The sequence below is a fragment of the Schistocerca cancellata genome, chromosome 1, assembly GCF_023864275.1.
Source record: "Schistocerca cancellata isolate TAMUIC-IGC-003103 chromosome 1, iqSchCanc2.1, whole genome shotgun sequence".
Lineage (NCBI taxonomy): Eukaryota > Metazoa > Arthropoda > Insecta > Orthoptera > Acrididae > Schistocerca > Schistocerca cancellata.
The window spans coordinates 1,082,104,576-1,082,116,584 of record NC_064626.1 but is presented as its reverse complement, the minus strand read 5'-3'; the positions used below and the strand labels follow the sequence as shown (position 1 = coordinate 1,082,116,584).

At 41.2% G+C, this 12,009-nt stretch overlaps 1 protein-coding gene across 1 annotated transcript in view; it reads left to right on the top strand.

Annotated features, from left to right (window-relative positions):
* Window positions 1-8,899, top strand: part of LOC126091092 (tyrosine kinase receptor Cad96Ca) — a 481,814-nt gene extending 472,915 nt beyond the window's left edge. Inside the window, exon 9 of the mRNA XM_049907035.1 lies at window positions 5,949-8,899. Coding sequence (XP_049762992.1) covers window positions 5,949-6,455 — 507 coding nt within the window. The 3' untranslated portion in view covers window positions 6,456-8,899. The remainder of the gene's footprint in view (window positions 1-5,948) is intronic.
* The last annotated feature ends 3,110 nt before the right edge of the window (window positions 8,900-12,009 follow it).

Below are 12,009 nucleotides of genomic sequence, written 5' to 3'. Positions count from 1 at the left end.
GTAGTCAAATTTAGTAAACTCAGGACGGTCTACGCGATCAACGTGGCGCATAAGAACAAAAAAAGTAAAGACGTAATTAGTAACTTAATATCCGTTTACAATATGTTGTTTGTACCTTCAACCACTTACGATCTATAACATTGTGCATTTATTAGATCAGAAAGTTATTGGCACATGTAGTTCAGCAATCCGTGCTAACAAAAGGATAACACTGAATTAACGAGCATCCGTCTTCTTGCAAGAACGCAATTTTTTTGCTATATTTAATTCTCGATTGTAGCATCTTCAGTTGGTTTCAAAAGTACCTGGTTCACCTCGGTGCTTGAGACACCGCCAACTGAAGTCAACCGTGTAGTGTTAATCAATCACATGAGACTGAGCAAACACCACTCATAGAAGAATACATATATAGCAAAGACCCAAGTATATTCTACCAGTAAAATGAAGTAGAATGCACTGATCGCAGCTGATTTGATCACACAGTCAACGTAAACCTTAATTAGTACTTCAGGCAAGTGGTGTGGTTGGAGTACAAAAAATTCTATTGCCATCCCGTTTAGTCAGTTTGAGTGCTAGCACCACGATCACGCAAGAAACACTGTTTGGGTAGTTCTTTGTGACAGGCGGCGCAGTTCTCGCGATTGTTCAGGAGCGCACGCGCGACCGTTCGCGACGCGATTGCCTGCTGATCTCGTGACGTAGTATGCAAACGAAAGTATCTTCTCTCACGAATTTTAGGTCATATGTCTCTCTCAGAATAATCATGAATCACGCCAGTGGGCAATTTTGCAGACTACGACTTCGCCACTGCACGCTGCGTCCATCACGCCAGCTAATGCACGACTCCGTATCAGTTACGCTTTGTGTTCCCGAGAGAGGTGACCTTCGATATCGCGGCGGGATAAGCGATATTCCACTATGCTACAAAGTCTGTAAATGATAATTACACATTGTATCAATGATAACTTGTGGCTGATTTCTGTTGGAAGCTATAGGGCACTCATAATTAAAAGAAAGAAAGAAAACTGCTAGTAGGACTCGCACTCCGAAGTTTCCGCACATTCTTAATTATGCATGTAGACACTACTACTACTACTACTACTACTACTACTAATAATAATAATAATAATAATAATAATAATAATAAATACATCGGCTACACCACTGCAATTTCATTACCACTTCTACAACCCTTTAGATCACATGACATCAACAGATACGAAGAAAGTAAATTGGAAAAAGAAAACACTACATGGCAAGCACCCGTATCATCTAACACAGCCACACATCGATCAAGACGCATCCAACACATGGCTAAGAAAAGGCGATATATACATTGAGACGGAAGGATTCATGATTGCAATACAGGATCAAACAATAAACACCAGATATTACAGCAAGCATATTATTAAAGATCCCAATACCACAACAGATAAATGCAGACTTTGCAAACAACAAATAGAAACAGTAGATCACATCACCAGCGGATGTACAATACTAGCAAATACAGAATACCCCAGAAGACATGACAATGTAGCAAAAATAATACATCAACAACTTGCCATAAAACATAAACTAATAAAACAACACGTTCCCACATACAAGTATGCACCACACAATGTAGTGGAGAATGATGAATACAAATTATACTGGAACAGAACCATTATAACAGATACAACAACACCACATAACAAACCTGACACCATACTCACCAATAAAAAGAAGAAATTAACACAACTAATCGAAATATCCATACCCAATACAACAAATATATAGAAGAAAACAGGAGAAAAAATTGAAAAATACATCCAACTCGCTGAGGAAGTCAAGGATATGTGGCATCAGGATAAAGTTGACATTATACCGATTATACTATCAACTACAGGAGTCATACCACGCAATATCCACCAGTACATCAACGCAATACAGCTACATCCAAACATACACTCCTGGAAATTGAAATAAGAACACCGTGAATTCATTGTCCCAGGAAGGGGAAACTTTATTGACACATTCCTGGGGTCAGATACATCACATGATCACACTGACAGAACCACAGGCACATAGACACAGGCAACAGAGCATGCACAATGTCGGCACTAGTACAGTGTATATCCACCTTTCGCAGCAATGCAGGCTGCTATTCTCCCATGGAGACGATCGTAGAGATGATGGATGTAGTCCTGTGGAACGGCTTGCCATGCCATTTCCACCTGGCGCCTCAGTTGGACCAGCGTTCGTGCTGGACGTGCAGACCGCGTGAGACGACGCTTCATCCAGTCCCAAACATGCTCAATGGGGGACAGATCCGGAGATCTTGCTGGCCAGGGTAGTTGACCTTCTAGAGCACGTTGGGTGGCACGGGATACATGCGGACGTGTATTGTCCTGTTGGAACAGCAAGTTCCCTTGCCGGTCTAGGAATGGTAGAACGATGGGTTCGATGACGGTTTGGATGTACCGTGCACTATTCAGTGTCCCCTCGACGATCACCAGTGGTGTACGGCCTGTGTAGGAGATCGCTCCCCACACCATGATGCCGGGTGTTGGCCTTGTGTGTCTCGGTCGTATGCAGTCCTGATTGTGGCGCTCACCTGCACGGCGCCAAACACGCATACGACCATCATTGGCACGTCCCTCCATTCACGCCTGTCGCGACACCACTGGAGGCGGGCTGCACGATGTTGGGGCGTGAGCGGAAGACGGCCTAACGGTGTGCGGGACCGTAGCCCAGCTTCATGGAGACGGTTGCGAATGGTCCTCGCCGATACCCCAGGAGCAACAGTGTCCCTAATTTGCTGGGAAGTGGCGGTGCGGTCCCCTACGGCACTGCGTAGGATCCTACGGTCTTGGCGTGCATCCGTGCGTCGCTGCGGTCCGGTCCCAGGTCGACGGGCACGTGCACCTTCCGCCGACAACTGGCGACAACATCGATGTACTGTGGAGACCTCACGCCCCACGTGTTGAGCAATTCGGCGGTACGTCCACCCGGCCTCCCGCATGCCCACTATACGCCCTCGCTCAAAGTCCATCAACTGCACATACGGTTCACGTCCACGCTGTCGCGGCATGCTACCAGTGTTAAAGACTGCGGTGGAGCTCCGTATGCCACGGCAAACTGGCTGACACTGACGGCGGCGGTGCACAAATGCTGCGCAGCTAGCGCCATTCGACGGCCAACACCGCGGTTCCTGGTGTGTCCGCTGTGCCGTGCGTGTGATCATTGCTTGTACAGCCCTCTCGCAGTGTCCGGAGCAAGTATGGTGGGTCTGACACACCGGTGTCAATGTGTTCTTTTTTCCATTTCCAGGAGTGTATATATACAACTACAAAAATCTGTAATTATTGATACATGTTCAATGACCCGAAAGTTCCTAAATGCAATATAACATATACAGTACAGTTAAAAGGAAGTCACGCTTGATCAAGGTCCGCGTCACTGTCCATTTTTGACCAGACATAACGTCTGAGAAAAGAAAGAAATAGTAATAGTAATAATAATATAATGTGGCCCAATGGCTGGAAGCTTAATCTGAACCGTGTGTTGTTTCTTTGTTTCTGGCGACTCGCCACGCTCTTGAGAGGTGAAGGCTAGATTAAAAAGAAGAGAAAAAGTCTGTGGTCTGACTGAAATTTGATCACGCGGTCTCTCGGTTCCACAGCACACGTTTTACTGATAGACCAGCAGGCTCGACGTGTGTATAGATAATTCATCCACTGGTCTTGAGGACTGAGTTGGCGAGTATCAAAATATGTGACATACGTGGCCATATTTTTTGGCTGCATTGACTTGGTAGTCTAAATTATTTACACAGCCAAGGGTCCGTAAATCTTAGTACTTGAAATAAATTTCAACTTGATGCGAGTGCCAGTCCTTGAGAAAAAGTGATCTTGACAGACGGACATACAGATAGAAAATGGCAAAAGAAATACCTTTTTATATGATGTAGTTAAAAATTAACAAATTTTTTTTTTCCTTGTACTGTGAAACGCTGCTTGTCAGATTTTTTGATTCTAGGTCAAGAGGAATTACCCTGTAGGTTTTGATGAGTGAGCTGGCGAATATCGAAATGCGTGATGTTAACGGTCGTATCTTTTGATAATATTGTCTTCGGAGCTTCTAGTTTTCACACTGCTAAGGAAACGTAGGTCTTAGTGCTTGGCATGGGTTTAGACCTGATACCTCGATACGTTCCAAAGAAAATGAGATCTTAACAGTCGGACAGAAAGGCAGACAAACGAACCGACAGCAAAGTGATCGTGTAAGGCTTCCACATTAACTGTTTCTACATCTACATATACACTCCGCTAGCCACCAGGCGGTGTGTGGCACCAAAGTAATATCCCCCCCCCCCCCCCCTGTTCCTCTCGTGGATCGCACGAGGGAAAGACGACGGTCTGAACGCCTCATTACGATCTCTAATTTCCCTTATCTTTGAATGGTGATCATTGCACGATTTGAAAGTTGGTGGTAATATTATGTGCTCTAAATTCTCGGCGAAGTTCGGATTTCGGAATTTAGCAAGCAGCCCCTTCCGCTTAGCGCGCCGTCTATCTGCAAGTGTGTCCCACTTCAAACTTTCAATGGGACTTGTAACGCTCTCGCGATGGCTAAATGTACCAGTCACGAATCTTGCCGCTCTTCTTTGGACCTTCTCAATCTCTTGAATCAGACCCAACTGGTAAGGGTCCCATACAGATGAACAGTACCCTAAGACTGGACGAACTAACGTATTGTAAGCTATTTCTTTTGTTGGAGGACTGCATCGCTTCAGGATTCTACCAATAAACCGCAATCGAGAGTTTGCCTTATCTGTTATTTGAGTAATCTGATCATTCCATTTGAGATCATTTCGAATAGTCACACCCAGATACTTGACGGATTGAGGTACGGAATCCTAGAAAAAGAAGAGGAAAAAAAAACAAGAGAAAAGGCCCACTATAGGTACCACAACTGTGGTGAAACATGTTGGGGGACTAAAAAAAAAAGTGTTCTACAAGAACTCTTTCATTGATCGCGATTTACTGTAAATACTGAATAGAGCTTCATGTTGTTGTTGTGGTCTTCAGTCCTGAGACTGGTTTGATACAGCTCTCCATGCTACTCTATCCTGTGCAAGCTTCTTCATCTCCCAGTACCTACTGCGGCCTACATCCTTCTGAATCTGCTTAGTGTATCCATCTCTTGGTCTCCCTCTACGATTTTTACCCTTCACGCTGCCCTCTAATCCTAAATTGGTGATCCCTTGATGCCTCAGAACATGTCCTACCAACCTACCTTCTTCTTGTCAAGTTGTGCGACAAACTCCTCCCCAATTCTATTCAATACCTCATCATTAGTTATGTGATCTACCCATCTAATCTTCAGCATTCTTCTGTAGCACCACATTTCGAAAGCTTCTATTCTCTTCTTGTCTAAACTATTTATCGTCCATGTTTCACTTCCATACATGGCTACACTCCATACAAATACTTTCAGAAACGACTTCCTTACACTTAAATCAATACTCGATGTTAACAAATTCCTCCTCTTCAGAAACGCTTTCCTTGCCATTGCCAGTCTACATTTTATATCCTCTCTACTTCGACCGTCATCAGTTATTTTGCTCCCCAAATAGCAAAACTCCTTTACTACTTTAAGTGTCTCATTTCCCAATCTAATTCCCTCAGCATCACCCGCCTTAATTCGACTACATTCCATTATCCTCGTTTTGCTTTTGTTGATGTTCATCTTATACCATCCTTTCAAGACAATGTCCATTCCGTTCAACTGATCTTCCAAGTACTTTGCTGTCTGATAGAATAACAATGTCATCAGCGAACCTCAAAGTCTTTATTTCTTCTCCATGGATTTTAATACCTACTCCGAACTTTTCTTTTGTTTCCTTTACTGCTTGCTCAACATAAATTCATATTCTATTTTAATAAAAGGGCACTTTTCTTTTGCAGATAATCCATCGGGATCTGGCTGCTCGAAACGTCCTGATAGGAGAGGACCACGTATGCAAAGTGGCGGACTTCGGCTTCGCGCGCGACATCATGTCGAGCCACGTGTACGAGCGCAAGTCGGAGGGCCGGCTGCCGATCCGGTGGATGGCGCCCGAGTCGCTGTACGACAACATCTTCTCGGTGAAGTCGGACGTGTGGAGTTTCGGCGTGCTCATCTGGGAGGTGGTGACGCTGGGCTCGACGCCGTACCCCGGCATGGCGGCCGCCGAGGTGATGCGACGCGTGCGCGACGGCTACCGCCTCGACCGGCCCGAGCACTGCCGGCGCGAGCTGTACAACATCATGTACTACTGCTGGGACAAGAACCCCAAGGAGCGGCCCGGCTTCGGCGAGCTGGTCGCCATGCTGGAGCCGCTGCTGCTCGCCGAGACCGACTACATCGAGCTGGAGCGCTTCCCCGACCACTCCTACTACAACATGGTCAGCCTCAGCGACGAGAAGCTGTGACGTCAGGGCGGCGGCCGGAGACGGCCGCGAGGCGACGGCGATGGTGGCGGCGAAGGCGGCGGCGGCGGCGACGACGACGACACCGCAGTCGACAGCTGGTCCTGCTGAGAGCTGCTCCTGTAGGTGCGGCCCTCGGGGCCATCAAACAGCAGCTCCCGCACGTTCCTCGAGCAGTAACAGACCTTGTCCAGTGCAAATATGGCAAGTCTGCTCATGCAGACGCAGCTGCAGGCACTGGTTAATGAAATTTTCTTGGTTCTAATACAGTGGCCATTATAGTGCAATATTCTCTTTTCCCCAAGAAGCCACTTATCCAAGACGACGCTACGCAGAGGGATTCTTCTCAGCATCCATCGAGAAGAAAATTCGTTTTCACCTGCCGATATAAACTCTATCATAAATATATCTGAAGAGTCAACACCTAGTTTTGGAGAGACCTTTCAAATGATCCCTAAGATGTTCTTTATTCCTCACTACACACGATATACCCAAGATTTATAAAACTGAAATGAGGATTTTCAGCACTTAAGATTACAAAAACTAAGTATTTCGCTTTCCTGTCGATCCTCTTAACCTTGTTTACTCCCCAGATACTGAAACTACGTTCCTTGATGAATGACTTATCCATTAGATATCTACGCAAAAGAGCAGTACTCGTATAACAATCTTCAAACATGCAATAACATGTTTTCATAAAATAGCCAGGAAATATTCTGTGAGCCCAAATACATACTTCAGCTTGTTATCAGTGATTAGGCAGTGAATGTAAAATTGCCCTTATTCCTGTACCTTGTGACTAGCCCATATACCAGTTACTTCTCCTTAGCACATAACACAAAAAATTGTTGAGTGGTGTTTTTTTTATCTGAAATCTTTTGAATCCTAGTGATAAAAGCATTACACTGCTAAAAGGAAAAGGCATATTTTTCTTCTAAAGCACAAATGCTAACCTACACCGAACTATACAAAATTAGTGTTCAAACTATTGTCAGCAAAAAAAAAAAACATATTTTTAAAACAGATAAAGGATTTAAAAAGTTACTAACTCACAGTCTATGTGACACCCTGCAAGCACAATAAAATTATTCATTGGTAGCTGGATTACTGTGCCATCACCAGTTACTAGATGGTATGATCCCAAATACCTTTCTCCACTCCATTCGTATCAACATCTTATTATATTTGTATAACACACATTTAGCTCATCAAAGTCTATGCACCACATTCTCATCAGGTAGAAGCAGTTTATCTACTATTGTAGCTTTTTCTGCAGTAGAGTTTCTCTCACCTTGTAGTTTGTCAGCTAGCAGCAGTGAAGTAATATTTGTCATTTTTGTGTGTGCTCTCTTATAAGCTTGAAATGCTACTGTTTTTTTCGCATTTATGAAGTTATATTTGAAATTGTGCAATTCGCATGCTTTAGCCCAGATGACTCAATTGCTTTCATGAAGTTATTTTACACAAAATACTTCAAAATTAACCAAGTCCTATTTGTCAGCCCTTACAAGTGACAATTCATCTTTTCATGCAGATAATAGAGAAGCTAGAATCATTAGATGCACTTTCTAGTGATAGTGAAAACTAAGTGCTTGTATCTTCACTTGCAACTTACACAGTGTGCAGAACACTGTAACAATCCTTTCTTCACTTATACATTACCTGACTGTGCTTTTGGTATATTCCACACTGTGGTAATGGCTGGAAGTGAGCGGCATCAAAGTTGTTTTCAATTAAAATTCTATTTCCGACAAAACATTCCTCATACTACATTCCTTCTCTTGATGCCATTAGAAACAGAACTCTCTATAAACTGATGTTGAGGGCCTTTTTAATCATTCATTAGTAAATTTGGGTCTAAAAAGAAATTCTACCAGAGCTGATGAACTCCGGCTGTAGTGTAAAGAGAGTGATAAGGACAGCCTAATATTATAGTTCTGTTTATTGCTATATTACTACAGTGTACTCAAGAAGTCACCTTTCTCAGTTCAAATGCTGATGAAGTAAATGTGAATTCCACAAAAATTGAAAGTGATAATGTGTCATGGTGATGCTGAATTGTTAAAGACAGAACAAAACATGAAAGACTGTTAATTATGTAGTACAACCATACTTATTAGGTCTTTTAATAAACCTCATTTAGATTTAAGTTGTTATGAAATATAAGCTTTATATGTGACTGATATTGTACAGGTTGAAATAATGGCTTGTGAAATCCTGCATTTAACTCTGCAGTTAGTTCACGAGTGTTTATTTGTACAGACAACATCTTATTTATTTTGTTGAATCTGTTGATTATAAAAGGTAAGGTCGCTGTGATAAATTGTAAAAAAAACTGTTTTTCCATTTTGATAATTATTTTGTAATATTCACAAGTGTTTTGTAATAAATTGCAGTAGTTTGAAGTAATTAAAATTTTAATGCTCACAACTAATTCTGTTACACAGTAAGAGTTTTAATAAAAATTATTACATTTAAACCTCATCTCACTATCTTATAATATTATTTAACCCTTGTCTCACTATCTTATAATATTCTAAAATGTATACCACACTTACTAAAACACTATTGCTATTGAAAAACAGGAATAATTGGTAGCTTTTATCTGTTTGTTTAGCTTACAAAAAATTCAACAGTATGTTTTGGAAGACAGTGCTCAGGTTGTCAAACCAAGAGTGGGAGGTTCATAATCTAAAATATCTACCAACACATTTGTGGTATTAATAAAATAATAAAATAAACACATGGGATAATGGGTCCTCATCTTACATTAGAATTGTTGACTTCTGTCAGTAGCCACCCTATCTGATACTGCACTGTGCACAAAGACACATCATTATTATCAGCTGTGTGCTCCCATAATATCAGTTTGATTCCTCTCCAAGTGTCTGGGAATTGCTATGAGTTGACATGTCTAAGGTTTTAGTGTATAAGCGGAGCTATTGGTCAACCATAATCGTATTTTATTGGTCACTTACTATTCATCATTCCCAAAGATACTACTTGTATGTCATCATCTACAGTTATCAACCTGTAGTTGTTTTATCAAGTAAGTATTGCAAATTTGTAACTATGCATTTGCAATGAAATGAATGCATCGGTATATATTATAAAAATGTATGTATGTGTGTCTGTATGTTATACAGTTTCTCCTAAACTAGTGGACTGATTTCAACAAAACTTCGTGCTCATATCCCTCACTTTCAGGCAACATTTGGGGGGTAGGAGCCATCAATTTATTGGAGATATGACATCATATACACCGAGATGTTGCATCATGATGAAGTTTTAATACATTAATTCTTTATTAGTAAACCACTGTCATTGTCACTTCAACGTAAGGAAATCCCTCACACCTGACAGTGCTTTTGGCAGCTTTCGCCTGTGAACCACAAATCAGTAGCTGTCCACAGAGCTATGAAGAGGCGTTGCCACAGAGACTTTTCCAAAATCAAATTGTACACTTGCAAAGTAGATGCGCCAGCTTACAGAAACTGTGCAGGATATCACCTCACACCAAGTCTATTGCAGGGGTACATATAAGATAAGAATAAACGAAAGGAAGATGTTTGCCTTGTAACAGGTCAAATGTGTTTCTCTATTGTAGATGTGCTGTACTAAACAAGTGATGTTGATGTGTTAGTATACAAAAGTGAAGGTAACCTTATGTTAACTTCGATTTGACACAAACATAATTGATAAGGGGCACGAATCACTGCAGGAGTTGAAGCAATCTTTCACAACAGTCCAGAACAAAGGTACCACAGTACTCCTGTGTGTTTCCCAGCTTGGTTTAACGTTTTGTGAGAATTTTGACCACAGAACAAATTCAGCGGCAGCATCTATAGGAGCTGCGGCACTCTTAGAACTGAATAGTCATAAAACTCAAAGAAGGCTGCTCACAACTTACAGCTCTCCAAACCTAACAAATAAACTGTTTCGTAATTTCAAAGGATTTTTCACGATTACATGGAAATGAATTTTTTTCGATATTACCCCACTGATGAGAGTTCTTTCTTGTTTTCGTTTCTAATAAAAATGGCAAAAAATACTTGGGCAATGCCAGGTTTGTCAGCTAGTCTGCTATAAAATAATTCTAAAAAGCCTTTGAAAATCTCGGGCCATTGTCTTTCACTCGCGTGTCAAGAGTATTGCCATGTCTTCTTTTCTTTTTTTTTCACGAATGGTAATTGTTCATCCTTCCTTTCCTGCATGCAGGATTTCTAAGTTGTCTTCTACTCCCTGCTTCGTACAATGGTTTTTGAACATAAAAAGGCAGGGCATAGGCACAAATTTACTGTTTACTGGGCAACGACAACTGATGCTGTGATTCCAGTGATTCATGCGAGCCACAGGAGTACAAAAATACCTATTTTTCGTAGGTTAGTACACAGAGCAGTCAATGTGCCAATGAGTAAGAAGGATAAAGAACTGGAATTAAACATTGTTAAGAAGCTTGCGATCAACAATGGCTAAAAAGTAGATAATAAACTGCTGCCCAAAAATAATAAGAGTGGAAAGATTAAAATAAACGAATAAAAAAATGAAAATGATTGTTTACCATATTATGGAACAATCTCGCAAAACATCGCAAGAATTTTTAAACCTCATAATATCAAAAAATCGTTCCATGAAAATGATCTAGTCAGGTCTAACTTGTAGAATATTGGTCAAAAGATAACAATTTCGAAAGCTTGAAGTTTATAAAATAGACTGCAGGTCCTGTGCTGCAAAGTATATTAGACAGATACGAAGAACATTTTCGATTAAATACATGGGTTATAAATATGTTACATACATGGATTATAAATATGCAATCAGGCTAAGTAACTATGACAAATCAGCTGTTGCGAATCGTGTGTATAAAAACACGCATTCACTTAAGAGAATAGAAGATAGAAATCGTATATACAGAAAAAAAAGACAGACGCTCAACTTACGAGAAGAAGTGGCAACTGCCATTCATGAAAAGAAACGTGACAATATTCTTAAAGACAACAGAACGAGAATTTTTAGCTGCTTCTTAGAATTATTTTAAAGCGATGTATTACAATAAATTTGCAATACTTCTTTGTTTAACTAGCAACTCTCTAGAGGTTGTCAGTTAGAGATAACAACATGCAAGAAGCAGCTTTAGAAATGAGGAACAGCAGGTGACCAATAGATTGGCAATATGGTTGAGCCAGTAGCTGCGCTTACACAGTAATACCATACACTCGGAGAAGTGTCAGCTTGACATTTTTTGAGCCCACAGCTAATTAGGAGTATATAGGCTTGGAACACAGTGTCGTGTGATACAGGGCACCTGCTGACAGAAGCTGAAGTCATAATGTAAGGCTAAGACCTACAGTCCAGTGTGTTTTTCATACAATAGCGTTTTATTTTATGTACACCACGAATTTGTTCATTGATTTTTTTGTGTTTGAACCTCATGAGATGGGTTTGACAAAATTTTGATGAGCATCATCTTCCAAAATGCTAGTCTGTGTGTAAAACATAAACCAGTTGAATGCTACTAATTATTATTGTTAAAATAGGCTATATCAATAGCTATCTC